At 44.0% G+C, this 19,899-nt stretch overlaps 1 protein-coding gene across 2 annotated transcripts in view; it reads right to left on the bottom strand.

The window, feature by feature from the left end:
- Window positions 1-3,273: 3,273 nt before the first annotated feature.
- STN1 (STN1 subunit of CST complex) overlaps window positions 3,274-19,899 on the bottom strand; it is a 64,813-nt gene continuing 48,187 nt past the window's right edge. For both annotated transcript variants that reach the window (XM_088448736.1, XM_088448735.1), the window contains exons 7-10: window positions 15,117-15,276; window positions 13,024-13,137; window positions 11,243-11,315; window positions 3,274-3,873 (exon numbers count right to left, since the gene is read on the bottom strand). In XM_088448736.1, coding sequence (XP_088304862.1) covers window positions 3,716-3,873; window positions 11,243-11,315; window positions 13,024-13,137; window positions 15,117-15,276 — 505 coding nt within the window. In that variant the 3' untranslated portion in view covers window positions 3,274-3,715. The remainder of the gene's footprint in view (window positions 3,874-11,242; window positions 11,316-13,023; window positions 13,138-15,116; window positions 15,277-19,899) is intronic.

The following is a 19,899-nucleotide window of genomic DNA, read 5'->3' as shown; positions in this document are numbered from 1 at the left end:
AACTGGAGACAGACTGCATGGCTGGAGTTGCGAAACACGGGCAGGGGGGCCCTTCCTATTTTGTCAGTATCGGGACCCATAATTTCTGATGGCAGCCCTGTTGGTACGCCATATAAATAAAATATAATAATCGTAATAATAGCTTCTGAGTGTATGTTTTTCAAACCCAGCACTATTTAAGCTCTGCAAGATTGAAGCACTCAGTGACAAATCTTGCAGGAACATAGCCAGATTTTCACTCAAGCACTTGTTGTCTATTGTTCAGATGCTTTCATTGACTTTAATTCTGGTCAGCAAGTCTTAACCTATTGATATTATATATATTTACTTTTTCGGGTTACTCAGACACTGGATTAATCCCAATCCCCTCCCTTTTGTGGTTTCATCCCAACCCCACGGCCATCATGGCTCCGACACCCCCCCATCCTTACCCGGTTCTCGGTGGCTGGTCCTCCTCAAAAGGCTGTCCCATCTCCCTCCCTCACAGTGGTAGTCTTTAAGGAGGGCACCCAGGCATTCACTACTCGAGAAGATGGGACAGACCTTCTACAGTTATTATATAGATTAAACATCACTATTTTCCATAATGAATGTATGTGACAGTACATAAATAGTAAATAGGATAGGGACATTCTGTAGGAGAAATTGTTCCAGTTATGTGCTCTATCGATCAGTGCTGTAATAGTGCCAGACCTTCCCACCACACATCGTCCTGTAAGCTAAATACAAGTGCTACCAGGGCAGTGAGGGGTTTGCTCCCTCCGCCTTGTACTGTGTGCAGCAGTCACATAGTTACGGCCCTGACTGTAATAGTATGAACAGCAGCTGCATAGAGAAAATCCTATCATAGATCAGTATGACATTCTGCATCACAAACATGCTTTGTATGCTATACAGTACTGCGTGGTGACCGCATGTAACTGTAAAGTGTTCATAATGCATTCACTACACCTAAAGATGCTACGCGTGACTTTGTCTTCAGAATATACTACTATGATTTAAATCTGTTCAAACAGATATTGTCATAAATGAAACGTGATTTAAATGCCTCTCACATTCCTGTGATGGGTCTGTGTAGTTACTGCGATCGCAGTGGTCGGTTCGCGCTGAATCAGGCCCTGTGTTCCAAATCTCTAGTCAGATCTGGGATTTAGGTGGAAAATCAGAAAGAAACAGTTTGGAAAAACCCATTAGACACCCTTGTAACCCCCCTTTACCCTCTAAAGGGACACCAGGTTACAGGGGTGTTGCTAGAGAGGAGGGGACCCATGTGCAGTCTCCGACACGGGCCCCCTGATCTCCGCCCGGCAGCGCACTGAGTTGTGCGCAGCCAGTGCCGGAGTTATAGACTCTGGGCACTAGAGTGTGGCCAGAGTCTATAGTGTATGCACAGGTCACTGGGAAAATGGCCGTGGCGGGCATTTTCCCTGTACTGCGCATGCGCAAACGACGGGAAAATAGCCGCCGTGGCCATTTTCCAGTCGTTTTACAGCGCCGCACGCCCGCGCCAACGTGGGACTTCGGAGAGGTAAGTAATATTATGGGTGCAGGGTGTGTGGTGCGGGGCCCCCCTGGACCCAGGGGCCCGTGTTTCCCGCACACCCTGCACCCTTTATAGATACGCCCCTGCCAGGTTACTAACTCCTATGTAATCTTTTTTACCCACCCTTAAACTCATGTTAAGTGGTGTACCTCCTATTACTATTAATTCAGTGCCTCCACCCAAGTATTGGTAGTAGACCGGGCCTACTTGGGAAAACCCAAATGAGAATAAACTCACGCTTAAACTATATCACTGCATGTTTATAAGTTTACTTAAGCTCACAACTGACACTCACAAATAATAACATCTTGTATAGACATTATGTAATCACATAACCCAATTACAATATGAATGGTAAATTTTAACTGAACAGAGTAACACTCATTCCTTCTATATAAATAACTTAGATGTATATAGTGGTAATACAAGTCATATTTTACTGTAACACCTGTGGTCATAAAGTAGTTGATACATTGCAAGTCCTCAACTTGTTTAATACGGGGTAAGTACTTTACACCGCTGTCAGTTTGTAGTCCCTTTGACACTTGTCGATAATATGCTGTTCCTAAGTTTTAGTTTATAAAAGTTTTGTTGTCCTTTGACGGTAACTTTTTCGGTATGCTGCTGTCTATATACACTGGAGGATGAATAAAGTTGATACATGTGTTGCAAATGTTTCTAATGGTGCGTACACACTAGACGATATGCTCCCTGAGTGATATCGTCTAGTGTGTCCCCGGCAGGCTGTGCTTAGTGTCATTCATGACATTGAGCACACCCACTGAACAATATCATTAACGATATCGTTCAGCGCCGGGCTCTCTTCCCCCATTCCCCAACATGCAGCAACCTGACGACATCGTCAGATTGTGCTGCATGTTCAGGCGATGGACAATGTCGGAAACGACCAGCGATGCGCACTACCGCTGGTCGTTTCCGAGGATGTGCTCTTTGTAACCATTGTCCTCGCTGCTGCTTTTGTACATTTTCCTGTGATGCCTTGTCTCTCATTAACACTAATCACTGTATGACAGAGCTGCCTGATTCCTTATTTTTCTTGCTTTGACGACTTCTAGTATCATTGCACATTGTCTCTGTACGGCGGTTATCTTACCCACTTGTAATATTATTGCTCACTGGGCCAAATTCAATCCAGTGCGATGTTGAATAGCCGCGGGAAGGAGCTCCGGTTCTCGCGACTAAACCTAAGTGTTAAGGCGCGGTAACCGGCACTCACTGACTAAAGTGCAGTGCGCACGGCTGTTAGTGCCGTGTTAAGCCGGCAAAAAGTTGCGCACCCGGCACTTGTTGGATTTCTCCTCACATCCCCAAGGATTCTACTTCAACAAGTAGACAGCTTGGTAAACTTTTAGATGAGTGCACTCTGGCCCTCATTCAGAGCCGTACGCTCTGAGCAGAGCGCACGCTCTGAATGAGGGCCGGGCTCCATTTTCATGGAGCGTCCTCCTGGACGCTCGTATAGCTGTGGGTCACCACCCACAGGCTATACGAGCGTGCTTTGTGATGGCCGCGATGGTCGAGACCATCGCGACCATCGAAATTGCGAGCCGGAGCCTGCGGTTGAGGTTTTCAACCGCAAGCTCCGGAGTGATTTTGGCTCTATCAGAGCCAAAATCACTCCCACTGACATCACTAGTGATGTCAGTGGGCCGGCTTCTGACGGGAGGCGTTCCCGTGGGAACGCCCCCGTCAGGGAGGCACGCCCCCGGCACGCCCACCAAAGGGGGCGTGCTGTCAATCAATATTGACAGCATGCCCCCTTTGATCGGACACAACGAGCGAAGGACTTTCCTTCGCTCGTCGCGTCTGGCGCATGCGCACGACGGAGCTCCCTCCGTCGTGCGCATGCTCAGTGCATAACATCGACCCACTTGCGAGCGGACACCCGCTCGCGAGTGGGTCTGAATCAGGCCCTCTGTTTTTTTTGTTTTTTTTTTTATAAACAAATATATTCAGAACATTATTATACATTGTATTCAAATATTTTATTATGACGTTTTGGTTATAAAAATAAATATATCTGAGCAATATTAATAAAAATACTCATGTGTCCTTTGTAAACAGTGATATATCATAATTTCCACTGGCGGACATATTTAAAAAAGGAAATAAGCTCTCCATTGGTACATAGCTATTGTCCCGTGTTCTAAATCAGAATGCAGTGTAATGTTTTTCCATTGTGCTAATAATATCACTGTTCTTCTCAAGTGCATCAATCACTCGCTGCAGCATAACTTCATTAATGCCGGAACCAAAACGTTGTCGTACGCAGGTCAGAATATGAAGAAAGTGGCAGCCTTTTTCAGCATCTACAATGGAAAGACGATAGAAGCTTTTGATTTATGAAGGTAAAATTCATGGACCAAACAAATAGCATAAAGGGCCCCATTTATAAAGAGCAAAATGGCCGAGATGCAGCACAAAACCATTTTTTGGTGGTGCTGGGCAGGAATGCCCTTTGATGTCGCCAAAGCACATGACCTTACAGAGCAAGATGGTGACACTTGCGGAGCAGCAGAAGTGTGCACTGCCCAATGGAAGGACTTGCAATGTACAGTGTGTGTGGATTAACAGATAGACAGTAAAACGGTCGACAGTGTCTCGATAAACACCAGATGTTAGACAGTCAATAGGCAGAATGAGACAAAAGGTCGACAGGGAGAAAGGTCGACACACTAAAGGTCAAAATGTAATAAGGTCGACAGGTACAAATGGGCAACAAGATCAAAAGGTCGACACAAAAATGGTCAACACATTATTTATTTATTTATTTTAGCCCTAGTCTTCACCCTAACCCTCCCCTTGGTGCCTAAACCTAACCATCGGGGTAAGTGCCTGACCCTAACCGTCCCTTTTAGTGCTTAATCCTAACCCTCCGGTAAATGCCTAACCCTCCCTCCTGGTGCCTAACCCTGAACCATCGGGGGGAAGTGCCTGACCCTAACCATCCCTTCTAGTGCCTAATCCTAACCCTCCCCTCCATGGTGCCTAACCCTAAAAAAAACAAGCGTCGATCATTTTTTTGTGGCATTTACCGGAGGGTTAGGGTAAGGCACTAGAAGGAATGGTTAGGGTCAGGCACCTACACTGATGGTTAGGGTTAGGCACCAGGAAGGAGGGTTAGGGTTAGGCACCAAGGGGAGAGTTACGGTGAAGATAAGGGCTAGAAAACCAAAAAATTGTGTCAACCATTTTTTTGTGTCGACCTTTTGATCCTGTTGCCCATTTGTACCTGTCAACCTTTTCACACATTGACATATAATGTGTCAACCTTTTGTCCCTATCGACTGTCTAACATCTGGTGTCTATCTAGACGCTGCGAACCGTCTTACTGTCTATCTGTTAATCCACACCCACAGCAAACGGCTGTGCATAGTCTGTACATCGATACCAATAGGTCGACAGGGACAAAAGGTTGATACTATATGTCAACATGTAAAAAGGTTGACAGGTACAAATGGGCAACAGGATCAAAAGGTCGACACAATTTTTTTGTTTTCTAGCCCTAAGCTTCACCCTAACTCTCCCCTTGGTGCCTAACCCTAACCCTCCCTCCCGGTGCCTAACCCTAACCATCGGGGTAGGTGCCTGACCCTAACCGTTCCTTCTAGTGCCTTACCCTAACCCTCCGGTAAATGCCTGACCCTAACCCTCCCTCCTGGTGCCTATCCCTAACCATATGGGTAAGTGCCTAACTCAAATCATCGGGGTAAGCGACCATTTTTTTTGTCGACATTTTGACCATGCCGACCTTCTTACATGTCGACCTTTAGTGTGTCGACACTTTGTCCCAGTCGACCTTATTGACTACCTATCATCTGGTGTCTATCTAGACATTGTCGACCTTTTTACTTTCTATCTATATTCCGAAACCCGCTTGCTGTATGCAGGGGGCATATCTCATTTAACTAATGGTGGAATATTCCTTCCATTTTTATTCATAATTTAGTGGAGACATCATGCTATTTACAGTAAATACAATATAGCCCATATAATTACAATGTTTCCTTGATAGAGCATAGAATAAATGTAGGATCTTCCACTCTGCATTTATAATATTTAAAAATAAAATGCATTGAAAGAATTTACATATATTTTTCCAATAGAGATTATTTCTATGTTGCCAAATGCAGGATTCACCAATTGGACTTACCTGGACCATATGTCTGTCTGTATGTGCACATTACTCTTTAAAATTCTATAACAAGGGCATATAAGATGGGTTTCCTTAGATAGTCTCCTGAACCCCATCTGTAACTCAGAATACTTGTTTACCCATAGTTTCAATCAATAGAGGAACACAATTTATCAGGACAAGTTGGAAATAGGCTCCTAAAATGGTTTTACCTTACTTGGGACCTACAAATTGTGGTATTGGCTGTATTGAATGGCCCAAGGAAAAGTTCAAGGGGTGTATTTACTAAAGATTAGTTTTTGAAGAGGGCTGGATTTAAAAAGGCAATAGTAATGCGCACACAAAATCAGGCTTGTTTTGCATGTGTTATCATTGCTCTTTTAAATCCAGCCCTCATTACAGAGAATTGCAAGCTTTGAAAAAACGTCTTTAGTAAATATATCCCCCCCCAAGTAATGGCATTGTGTCCAGGCTTATTTTCAAAATAATGAAAGTCATTAGCACAGCTCAATATGAACAAACTCTACCGAAGAGATGTAATGTAAGTACCCAGTGATTTGTTTACCCGGAGATATTGTCGTCCCAGTATTAGAACTCTGCAGCGGCTATATAGGGTAAGCAGCTTATTTTTACTTAAGGAATACTATGCAAGCCACTCAAGTTTCCCGGCGTCAGTCGTATATTATGAAGTGCTTATACACTCTTGCGCCTGGTTCTTGTACGTGCCTCTCATTGCTGAATAAATATAGCAACAACTTGTGAGAAATAACTCTTGTGACTAAGTCCATTTTGACAACAGAAGAATCTATGTCTGAACTGTGGCGAGACAGACTGTGCCTCATTACTAACCTCCAATATCTAGGATATGATTGTGTGCATACACATGTAATCCCTGCGTGTAAGTCACACACCAATTATGCTCTTAAGCCGCGTACACACTAGCCGATATTATGAGAGATTGAACGATTTCGTTATTGTTCACAATATCGGCCAAAGTGTATGCCGTCAACGACCAGCGATGCGTGCTCCTGCTGGTCGTTGACAACATTGTTCATCGCCCGAACCTCCAGTCCAACCTGACGATATCGCCAGGTTGTGCAGGTTCGGGGATGACGGAGGGTGCCATCACTGAACGGTATTGTTAATGATATTATTCAGCGTGTGCGCTCAATGTCGTTAATAACATTGAGCACACCACTGCCGGGAAAACACTAAACGATATCGCTCAGTGAGGATATCGTTTAGTGTGTATGCAGTTTACGGGAATCAAGATCTGAGATTGTGGTATGCGCAAAGCAAATACTAAATGTAGTGTAGCTAAGAGGGAATGGGTATGATATAGCGTCGGCCGCATGGCCGGCGGTTCGATTCCCGTCAGCGTCAGCCCGACAGGAGCAGAGTGAGAAGCAGCGGAAGCCCGACAGCGCTGGAAATCCCGATCGTGGATAGGTAAGTATCCACTAACCTAACCTAACCCCCCTAACCCTCCTTAGGGGTGCCTAACCCTAACTTCCCCCCCAAGTGCCTAACCCTAACCACCCCCTTCCCCGCTGCCTAAACCTAAGTCCCCCGGGGGGGTGCCTAACCCTAAGTCCCCCCCCGGGGGTGCCTAACCCTAACCCTCCCTCCTCCTAGCCTAACCCTAACCCTCCTGGGGGGGTGCCTAACCCTAAGTCCCCCCCGGGAGCCCTAAACCTAACTCTCCCCCCCCCCGCGGCTGTTCGCTCCCGGCGCCCGGCATCACTACGATCGTGATGCCGGGCGCCAGTCTCTCGGTGTCGGGGAAATGCGGGCGTCTACATCCAGCACCCGGCATTTCACCCTTGCCGGGATAAGACAGTCGGGAAGCCGGCTGCCGGTATATAGGCAGTCAGCTTCCCGATTGCTTCACGCTAAGAGTCTGAAATGCATTTCACGATAGTTTCACTACTGTGGCTGTTAGCTGTTTTAACATACTGGCGTACTCGTGCAAATGAAAAAGCTTTGTAGTTCCACAGAATTTGACGTTACACTTTGTACCTTTCCGTGGAGGATTTTACCTAGCCCCAGTAATATCCGCCACCCCAGTGAGTGCACTGGCAGCGTTTTCTTCTGCCAGCAATGGGTCCAAGGTTACAGTGGGTAATAGTCCCTTTGTATATGGGATAATGCAAACCCACCAAGGAGTTCTGTGACCATCTAAAATATATTTAGCAATAGTGGGTGCACTAATACATAAGTCTCCAAACACATATTTAAAGTAAACCGTGGAGACACTTAAAAGGAAAAGAGAAAATACATTCAGCCAATACACATGACATGCAATAAAAACAATATTATATTGGAAAATAAGTAAAAATAAAAGAACAGGAGTGTTCCCTGTAAAATCATCAGTATGCATACCACAAGTCTATCACAAGAGATTACTTTATCAGAGGGTGACCTCTAGTGGTTACAGTTAGGAAGAGATCTAAACAGTAAAGGCTAAATGCAATAGAGTGCGAGCCGCCACCGCTGTGGGAATACATTCCAGTATTCCCGTAATTTAGATAGATTTACAAATCGACCAACTTCGATGAGCTTTCCTAAAGCAAAATCTGAATATTTATCCTCTATAGGGTTTCAACTTCAAATTGAAGTAGAAACCCTACGAATAATAAATATGCAGATTTTGCGTTCGGCAAGCCCATCGATATTGATCGAATTTTAAATAGACCATTAGTAAATTTACCCCTAAGTCACCATTCATACCATCTCTGGTCTCCATATCTAATTAAAAGGGCTGATATATTATAAGTGACTATAGCGATCAGCCTAATATTTAATAAGGTAAGATACATATGGACGTGAGCATAGGTTTACAAACTATTCATATGTTCTGAGAGTTATACAAATTCCATACTGTCACGAGTATCGGAGGTTTGAGATCTGTCTGGGGACCTTTGGGACCAGCTGAAGCAGGAGTGTTGATGAAACTGGGTGACTTGATCAGTTGTCTGTTCATGGAGCAGAAATGGGCAGAATCTAGGAGCTTGACTGTCCTTGGCAACCATGGCAGCACGAGTTGGCACCTCTGGACCGGATTCTGCACCAGGATACAGAACTGGAATCCCAGCCGTGAGAGCCTGGAACCAATCATGGCGAACTCACAGGAGCTTTAGGCTGGACCCCTCTAGTTTACTGGGAACTCAGACGAACACTACTGTAGAGACTCAGAGCTGCATAGTAAGGAACCTGGAATCGAGAAACTCAGAACTCAGAGCCACCTTTGAAACTCATGTACAGCACGGGTATAAATACTCAGAACAGAAGAAACCAGCCACGGTAACAGCCTATGGTGGGCAGCCAAAAGGACTGAGCGAAAGTCCAGATAAGCATTAGATGCCGGAGACACTCCTGAAGATAACCGTAGTAGATTGAAGACCGCTGAGCAGAGCACAGGTGAGGGAGGCAGATGATCCATGTCGACATTCAAGTGTCGACATTGTAACTGTCCACCATGTGACTGGATCCCCTGCTACTCAGCCTGGGAGCCAAGGAACAGCATCACTCTCCAGCAATTTGGTGAGATGAGGCGTTGGTGAACAGGTAGAGAGGCTGGGTAACCTGTGGGCAGCATTGCATTCCACTAGTAAGGGTGGAAAAGGTGCATACTGATCCTCATTGGCCAACAATTATCTGATCAATTTTGAATAAGATGCATTTTAAGAAAAAAGTTGCACAAAAATACGCTCGGCACTACCGAGTCGCACGGTGCTCACGTGTCCTGTAGAGTGTGGAGGATAGATGTAACACATCTGTACCTTGTAACTTACAGGTTATAAATCTTCAGATAAGAAAGAAATACCATAGATTTCCCATAATAAAACGCTCAGCTCCTCCACTGAAGCCGTAAGCTTCTCATTCAGCCAGAGAAACTGGAAATTAGAATTCACAAATCGCAGCAACACCGAGGCCCAAAAGAAGCCACTAGATATGAAGTACTGTAGCAATTAATTTTAACGCAAAAACAGGTTCCAATGTTTTATTTCAATTAAATTAATGACAAAATGAGTGATCTGGGAAAGGGACTGTAAGACTATCGCATTATTGTATGAGGTTGCTTTACTTAATGTGCGTACCCTGAGAGGTTTAAGAACAGAATAGACTGGATTCCCAATCCAACATATAAGAACACTCAATTTTAGGACTAATCTTAACCACTTGAGCTATGGTCACTTTGTTATATTACTGGGGAACACAGGAATTGGCCCCAGGGGTGGGGTGATAATATATGAGGGGGAGGGGAGGATGCTATGGGGTGTGTCAGTTGTTACAGGGGATTCTATGAAAATTAATAAAAAATGGTTAAGGATTGGGGGATAATGCTAAATAGGCCTATTAGACACACCCACAGAGTGGCACCAGACACCCACTGGGGTCACTTTTTCCAAAAATATTCAATATGCTTTTAAATAGGTCTTATTTACCTAATTAAATTAGAAATGTTTTTAAACAATATTCGACCGTACAATGGTTAGTAAGCTTCTGAGCTGCACAACCTAATAACATTCCACAACATCTGGGGCCAATGACATTGTATTATATCACCGCTGGGCCCAGTCACTGTGTATACACAATGAGATGTACAACTAGCTAGAAGCCTCTGAGAGCTCTCAGCCCTGGAGTCATTGAATGAATCAGTGTTCCCCAGTTTCAGTCCTCTGGGGCCTGATATTGTGCATGTGCTCTACATCTATATGGCGCACAACAACAATGCTATGTACAGTAACCACTGTTCCACTGTGTTTCCCACTATATACGTGAAAGAAAACAAAACCGTGGGACAGAGCAGAGCAATCAGTGCTACCTAAATGGTAATGCATGGTCCTGGCTTGGGAGTCATCCTGCATATTGCTCTATCCTCACTGCTCGTTGGTCTCACTCAATCAGCTTCTCTACCTGGTGAGTGCTAGTAATACAGAGGTGATCTGTAACCTAAGAAGCCCAGGAGTAAGGACAGGGTAATATGTGGGACAACTCTCAGTGTAATGTGCACTTGTTTCTATGCTTTCTATATTCCCAAACCGCATTGGGCTGTACACCTTCCCCCAAGCTAAAGCAAGTCCCAATGGAACCTATATGTATGGAAAGATGGAACATTGGGGCAGATGTATGAAGCTGTGGAAAGTGATAAAGTGCAGAGTGATAAATGACCAACCAATCCGCTCCCACCTGTCATTTTTCAAACACAGCCTGTAACATGACAGTTGTGAGCTGATTGGTTGGTCGTTTATCACTCTGCACTTTATCACTTTCCAGAGCTTCATACATCTGCCCCAATGGCCATTAAAGCTCTTTTACAGAGTACAGTATATACACCCCAGACAATCAAAGGTAAGACAGTTACTATTATACATAAATGACCCTTAGGGTGCATATTTTTTAAAAAGTACTGTATATGTTTTTGTTTAGTGAAACCGTCCATAAAATACAGCAGCCTTAAATGGTGCGACTATAAAGCGGACAAGATATGTTCATTTATTATGAGTATAAAGCATGCATACAGAAAAAGGGCCACTTACGTCTTTGTCTTTTGCAATCCTCTTCAATAATGTTGAGAGTTAACTTATATAATTTCCTGTCTTGATCTGTTACCTAAACAATAATAACTAATTAGTAATAATAAGTACTGTAATATGCAGTCAGAGCCAATTACCTTCAAAATTACAATATAAACTAATTTACAGACCCAAAACCTTTTAGAACAAAATACATCATGCAGGGTGTGTGGTGACATTAGCGTATCTATAATGGGTACACTCAGCCCCCTAGGTCCAGGGGGGCCCACATCGCTGCACCCATGTTTAATACCTCTCTGGAGAGCAGCGTCAGCATTGCAGTAGCAGCGCTACTCACTGGGAATATGGCGCAACGGACATTTTTCCGGTGATCTGCGCATACGCAGTAGAAGTGTCCCCGGTAACAAGGAGCGGGCGACAGAGACCTGCGCATGCGCGGTAGACTCTGGCACGATGCCAGAGTCTACTGCACCACAGAGGGGAGGGGGCCCACACGGAGTGGTCTGCATACAGGCCCCCTCCTCTCATAAACTGTCCCATGTGGTAGAATACATTAATGCTCAGAATGCCCACATTCCCCCTACTGACGTCGTCTGAATGTTGATATTGACAATTGTTGACATGATTGGGAGCACGGTTGGTGTAATAGTTAGCAATACTGCCTCACAGCACTGAGGTATTGGATTAAATTCCCAAAACGGCCCTAACTGTGTGGAGCTTACATATTCTCTCCGTGCGCTTGCGAGGGTTTACTCTGGGTAGTCCGGTTTCCTCTGTCCAAAAAATTAACCCTAGTGAGCATGTGCATGTGGTAGGGAAAATAGACTGTAAGCTCCACTGGGGCAGGGACTGATGTGAATGGACAAATATTCTCAGAAAAGCGCTGAGGAATATGTGTGCGCTATATAAATAACTGGTAATAAATAAAGTCAACATTCTGCATGTTGACATTAGGCATGTCGACATGTAGTTTCCCATAGGGCTCCTAAGTAACCCTACCGCAGCATTAACCTAACCCTTACATCATGAAAAATTGGGTGTCAACATTGTGTCATTGTCCATGTCGACATTATGAATATATACCATCATGCATCACAGCTACATTTAATAAATAAACTGATAATGTACTGTGAACATTCACCCTGACATTCCAATCACACAATGTTCATACACAAGGAACAGGTGTAATTCTTGAGGTTAGAACACTGCGCATAATACAATAATATTAACTATGGGCCCGATTCATTACAGATCGCAACTGCAAATGCATTAGCGATTACGCACTCAGTCTCACTGCGAAAATATTGTAAACCACTGCGATCACTATGCCATCGCAGCACAACATAAGGACGCTCCCTTTACCTTACACACATCTGTAATACTTAGCAAGACTGTGAAACCATTGGTAACATCGAGTACCATCGCAGCTTCACGCACACTTGCACAAGCTCCCTTACTAACTTCATCGCACGCTATGAGTCCATGGGCTGCATATGGCATCGCAGTGGATAATTTATGCACGCCCCTGCAACGGCGTTCAAACGCACTGGCACGCCTGCGTTTCGCCGACCCCCCCCCCCCCCCCTGTCAACCCTCCCCAAACGGTACTGCCCATCAATCACTCTGCAATGGGTCTGTGTAGTCAATGCGATCGCAGTCCCTATCATAGTGGCTGGTTCGCGCACTGCGATGTTTACACATGCGAAGAACGCAACAATAGTCCGATTGTGAGCGTAATCACAGTAGCGATCCTTGCTGAATCAGGCCCTACATCTCTTTCTTACCTGATAAACGTCTCGGCCTGTCTGGTAAACAATGCCTTGTGCTTGCAGCGAGCCAATGGCTTCTTTGAACAGGTTGTGAATTTCTTTGGAACTGGAAGTAACACTTGAGCAATTCTGTAAACATAAAACAGCACAGGTGTCACTGACAAAGTTACCATGGCTACATAGCAAGTCCCCAAGGATATTAGAAAATCCTGCCCTGTTTTATCTGGAAATATTTCCATCTTTGATAGAAACCTTTATAGGTCACTTTTTAAAGATTTACAAAATTCAAGATACAAGCCAATTTTCATGTTTTGACTATAAGTAAATATCACTGCAAATATTATTTCTTTATGGTACCCAAAGTGTTTTTTTTGTGCTTATATAATGTATTGGGTATTAAAAAGCAAATAAATGGGACAAAACAAGAAAAATTACACTTTTCATGATTATTCACTTACCACTTTGGCAGAGGTTTCCAAACTCATTCCTCAAAACATCCTAACAGTCCAGATTTTAAGGATATCTATGCTTGACCACATGTGACTTAATTAGTACCTCAGTCAATTTGATTTAACCACATGTGCTTAACCATAATTATCTGTAAAACTTGAGCTGTTGGGGTGTCTTAGGGACAGCGTTTGGGAACCTCCGCACTATGGTATTCCTAGATATTAACCATATAATTTAATAAGCTAGGTCAGAGACACCAAATGTGTGTCATTTTCAGACCCCCAACATGACCCCTTCCACTAGGTACAAAATGCTGTGCTCCTGGACTTTCCTCTGTATATATGATTGCAGTCACCTGTGTTGAACTGATTCATTGATGTGAAGGCTGTTTCATCACAGGTGACAGCAATAATCAATTAAGAGTGAAGTCCAGGAGTGGAGAATTTTGTACCTGGTGGAAGGGGTCATGTTGGAGGGTATGCATTTTTTACAAGGTCTGCCACAATCAAAGAATTCAGTGATAAACATACTTTTTGGGACAATTCAATCCTGCATGATGTGCCGTTTACCATCACTCCATATCCGTCTGTGCACATATTTGCCTGCTATGGTAGGAATGAACATTATAACTTTCCGGCTCATCCCTATGGGGTGCCAGGAAAAACTAGCGATATTTATAGTCGCAGTGCGCCATTCCTGGCTGGCACATTGCGAGTATTGCACAGAATTGAATCTGCCTGTTTAACTGAAAAATATTTATTATCTCTTGATGGAATATAGTGAATGCACAAAAGTACAATAACTGTGTGTACAATTTTTATTCACTTAAGAGAAACAGATGGTAGGTTTATAGTTGTGAATAATATACATATCAGTAGGTTTCGATGAGACCCGTATTCTGTGTGACATTCATTAACATTTGCATTATTTGCAAAACATTTTCAGGTGCCAGACAGTTCTAACAACAAATCATAAAAAACATACATCATACATAGAAACACAAGTACATACAAAGCTGATAAAGGAGGTGAAGACATAGCACAGAGGGTAAGCCCCAGCTCGTGACAATAGAGTCTACAATCTATGAGGGTTGAAGTGTGAGAGAGCTGGCTAAGAAAGGAAGTGGTGGTTTTTGTTTTATCGATTCTCAGGGAGAGAGATAACTCTGAGCATGCCCAGTAACTGAATGAGGAAGTGATTAATGCTTTTGCATATCAAACACAGAATTGTCCTTTTAATGGCATGAACATGTTGGAATCTATAGCACCGAACGATGTTAGCTTAGATCAGTCAATTGCACGTTAGATAGATAAAAGCTAAGGTCTAGTTGGACGCTATGAAGTACTGTACTAATGATCGCTGTTCATCCTGTGTTATGAATTATGAATGACCAAATATAGAAATGAAATCTGATGGCAACAGTGTTGAACAAGGTACTGTATCCTGATCCAATTATATAGCTCTGCAGAATTTAGAATTTTGTGGCACCATATAGATAAATAATAATAATTATAAAATCCCAAATATACAATTAGCTGTAGTGTGTGGTCTTATAACCAGAGACGGACTGTATGTAATGGACTCAAGCTAAAGAATAGAAGAAAACTTCATGGATTACATGCGGTTTGGAAGCCGCAATGTGAGAGACCCATAAGCACCTGTGTCTTGGTAACTGGAGCTGTAGCAGCGGAGAGTAAGGAGGGCACGCTTTCCAGTTCACGCTGGTAAAAGTTGCAAATATTGTTCTCTTCTAAAAACGCCTTTATTCTATCACTGATCAGCGTAATGAGGCTGGAGTGCGATAAGACGGCTTGCTCTCTGTTACAGAATAGAAGAATACAAGAATACATGTGTTAATTGATCTCTATCGCATTTAGACAACCTGCTGCTCTGCAAATATTGTGGAATTAGTCCCATAAGACAGTTGTGTTGTGGCACCCTGGGGTGCTGCAGGGCACTTGCAAAGATGCCATGGGTTGATGGTCCAGGACCAAATAAAATGATTTATGGTTAATGTGATAATCAAACCAGAGCAGGTGGCTGCCAATCATAACATATGTGGACAAACAGAAGCACAACCCTGTCCACCACCACATAACTGACCCTAAGGATGACAGATAAGCACAATTTATTGAATTTAATAATTTTTGATTAATTTATCAATAAAAAACACTTGCCCTAGGGGTGCCATGAAGAACATGCTGATACTCTAGAGTGCCATGATTCAAGAAAGATTGGAAACCACTGCCACTAGGTAATGCCAGGTAGCTGGTTGCTTACTTACGCTCTTCACTATCCATTATAATGTTTTCGTTTTAAAAAAAAAGCTTTCACCAATGGGTTAGTTGTTAAGCAATACAATTCTAAAGGAAAAACATAAAACAACATGCCTGCACCTCCCATTCATCCAGGACAGCAGCGAGCAGGTTAAACATTCTGCTGGTCAGAGCTGTGTCTCTCCACTACTGCCGCTAAACATTCTTGTGGTCAGAGCTGTGTCACTCCACTACTGCCGCTAAACATTCTGCTGGTCAGAGCTGTGTCTCTCCACTACTGCCGCTAAACATTCTGCTGGTCAGAGCTGTGTCTCTCCACTACTGCCGCTAAACATTCTTGTAGACAGAGCTGTGTCTCTCCACTACTGCCGCTAAACATTCTTGTGGTCAGAGCTGTGTCTCTCCACTACTGCCGCTAAACATGCTGCTGGTCAGAGCTGTGTCTCTCCACTACTGCCGCTAAACATTCTGCTGGTCAGAGCTGTTTCTCTCCACTACTGCCGCTAAACATGCTGCTGGTCAGAGCTGTGTCTCTCCACTACTGCCGCTAAACATTCTGCTGGTCAGAGCTGTTTCTCTCCACTACTGCCGCTAAACATGCGGCTGGTCAGAGCTGTGTGTCTCTCCACTACTGCCGCTAAACATTCTGCTGGTCAGAGCTGTGTCTCTACACTACTGCCGCTAAACATTCTCGTGGACAGAGCTGTCTCTCCACTACTGCCGCTAAACATTCTGCTGGACAGAGCTGTGTCTCCCCACTACTACCGCTAAACATTCTGCTGGACAGAGCTGTATCTCCCCACTACTACCGCTAAACATTCTGCTGGTCAGAGCTGTGTCTCTCCACTACTGCCGCTAAACATTCTTGTGGACAGAGCTGTGTCTCTCCACTACTGCCGCTAAACATTCTGCTGGTCAGAGCTGTGTCTCTCCACTACTACCGCTAAACATTCTGCTGGACAGAGCTGTATCTCCCCACTACTACCGCTAAACATTCTGCTGGACAGAGCTGTGTCTCTCCACTACTGCCGCTAAACATTCTTGTGGACAGAGCTGTGTCTCTACACTACTGCCGCTAAACATTCTGCTGGTCAGAGCTGTGTCTCTCCACTACTACCGTTAAACATTCTGCTGGACAGAGCTGTATCTCCCCACTACTGCCGCTAAACATTCTGCTGGACAGAGCTGTGTCTCTCCACTACTGCCGCTAAACATTCTTGTGGACAGAGCTGTATCTCCCCACTACTGCCGCTAAACATTCTGCTGGACAGAGCTGTGTCTCTCCACTACTGCCGCTAAACATTCTGCTGGTCAGAGCTGTGTCTCTCCACTACTACCGCTAAACATTCTGCTGGACAGAGCTGTGTCTCTCCACTACTGCCGCTAAACATTCTTGTGGACAGAGCTGTGTCTCTCCACTACTGCCGCTAAACATTCTGCTGGTCAGAGCTGTGTCTCTCCACTACTGCCGCTAATCATTCTGCTGGTCAGAGCTGTTTCTCTCCACTACTGCCGCTAAACATTCTTGTGGACAGAGCTGTGTCTCTCCACTACTGCCGCTAAACATTCTACTGGTCAGAGCTGCGTCTCTCCACTACTACCGCTAAACATTCTGCTGGACAGAGCTGTATCTCCCCACTACTGCCGCTAAACATGCTGCTGGTCAGAGCTGTGTGTCTCTCCACTACTGCCGCTAAACATTCTTGTGGACAGAGCTGTGTCTCTCCACTACTGCCGCTAAACATGCTGCTGGTCAGAGCTGTGTCTCTCCACTACTGCCGCTAAACATTCTGCTGGTCAGAGCTGTGTCTCTCCACTACTGCCGCTAAACATTCTGCTCAGAGGACCAGTCCAAATGATTTCGGGGGCCTTATACAGCCCCCGGGCCTGAGGTTCCCCATACCTGCTCTAACTGTATGACTGTTACATGATTTGTGTGATTTGCACATAAATACAAACATTTGTTGTTACCATCTATTTCTTTATGTGAAGTGTACTGCACAATGACACAATGATATATTTCCCTCTGCTTGCCTGGCAGAAGTCAGACTATTTACAATCAGGCATCTCTGCTCACTCTCACTATATGTGACAAATCTTTAGGGTGATGCAATAAGCAAAGCCAGGTGGCTCAGAGAGAAGGAAGGGGAAACTCACCAGCTCTTACACATCATTTTCCTGTGTGCTCAGAAAAAGCCACAAGATCTCTGCTGTCTAATCTATCAGTTCATTAGTATAGGTGTAGGCAGCCTGTGACACTCCAGGTGCTGTGAAACTACATATCCCATGTCGAAGCTGGATTATTGGCTGAGACAAGATCAGTTTAAAATTGAATCGCACCATCTTGCGACTGATCGCAAGACGCCATTTTGCGAATGGCCGCCAAAGCGCCATTTTAGATAAACTCACACTTTAGTACATGTGGCGATATTACTATTAGCATCATGCGATTGCATCTGTGACCATCGCCATAAGTTACGGCGATTCATCAAAAGCCCATTTTATGACTTTACGTAGTTTGGGTGCTTTGGATAAAGTGTATATTATTACAGTATGTCAAAATTGGATTGCATTAGCTAAACAGAGCAAATGGCCACGTGACAACTAGCTTGTGTAGACAAGCTTCCTGGACATAACGTCTGCTCTCACTCCAGGTGGCCCTGCTCGAATACAGCAAGAGGGTTGTTTGTAGCACCTTACATTAGCAGGCTTCCTGCAATAAAATACCTTCAAAGCCAAGAGTGTTATCTGAGGTTTGGGTCTTGTAGCTGTGCTAATTTGCATTTACACAAGAACCTGGGAGAACAAAGGACTGTACTTTTGAGCCTGGGAAGGGTGGGGGCTGCTGAGAGAGGGGGCGTGTGGAACTATAAGGCTCAGCAATCCACACTGCTAGGTGTTCACTTAGTTTAAGTGAGATTTAAGTGCACCATTTCTCATACACACATTAATACGCACAATTGCGCTGGTAACTAAACGCATATTAGCAAATGCATAAGATCCTGTATGAAAACGCTGTTTATTAGCTTCATGCGTACGCATCTGCCCCAAGTTACCTAGCGTCTTTACATCACACCCCGCATACTTACACATTACATATTCACATAAAAGGTTTAATAAGCTTTAAAGTATAAGATTTAAGTTTGTTCATTTAGCATAAATGCTGTGAAATAAAGATTATTTGGTAACTAAGGTTTTATACATGATAAGTAAGCCGTGATTGGTATTGTACTGATGCGTACTCTTTCAACAGTATTCCGGTACCATCGGTATGGAGATCGCATCATGCATTCTCAACTTATGGACCGCAGAGACTTCAAGTAACAAAATGTACATTATATGAACAACTGTTAGGATGTTGTATGGGGCAGGAAACCAGAGACCCCCAGTTGTTAGAGGCTGGGTTATGTCTATTTGAATCAACCTGTTAAATGCCTTGTAACATATGCCCTCCCCGTTAGGACCAATGGTATTAGCAACAAACTTCTCTAATGTGTTGTTTATTTCTGGGGGGTATAAATATGCTTTGACCCTGGGTTCCTAGTCTTCGTGCTGAATGCTGCTTGACGAGGGGTTTCTTGCTGATGCCTAACATCTGGACCAGAGAGCGCTGCGTATGTATAATTGTACTTGGGTCTGTATAATCTCTTTGCGCTAAGATTATATGAGGATCATAGCGTGTAACTGCTGTACTTTTACTTGAATAATACTTTGTGCTTTGGAACCACATGTTCTAGGTCTGGAGTCTTTATTTACTGTATGACAGCGTACGCAAATTTGCATCATCCTTAGAGGTTTATAGGAAGGATATTAGAAGGTATAGGCAGGGGTATATAGAGGTTCAAAGGCAGTATCCTTACCCAGCATGCCCTGCCACAGTATTGCTGCTCAGGCATGAGGCAGGGCATGCTAGGATGTGTAGTTCCACAGCAGCTGGAGTGTCACTGGCTGCCTACCCCTGCATTAGTGTATTATTTACATGTTATTTGTAACTGTCGTTTTCATTTACTTTACAAATAACTAAAATATCATAAAGGATAATGGGGAAATTTACAACAATGGAGGAAGCAGATAATGGGGTAATACAACTTGATAAAACTATAAACAAATATACCATCATTTTGGTTGTACACTAAAGGTATAAGCCGCAGTGCTGTATATTTAT

This window comes from Taudactylus pleione, unplaced genomic scaffold (assembly GCF_031769625.1).
Source record: "Taudactylus pleione unplaced genomic scaffold, aTauple2 ptg000464l, whole genome shotgun sequence".
NCBI lineage: Eukaryota > Metazoa > Chordata > Amphibia > Anura > Myobatrachidae > Taudactylus > Taudactylus pleione.
Note: the sequence above shows the minus strand (reverse complement) of the source record. Positions and strands in the feature narration are given on the sequence as shown.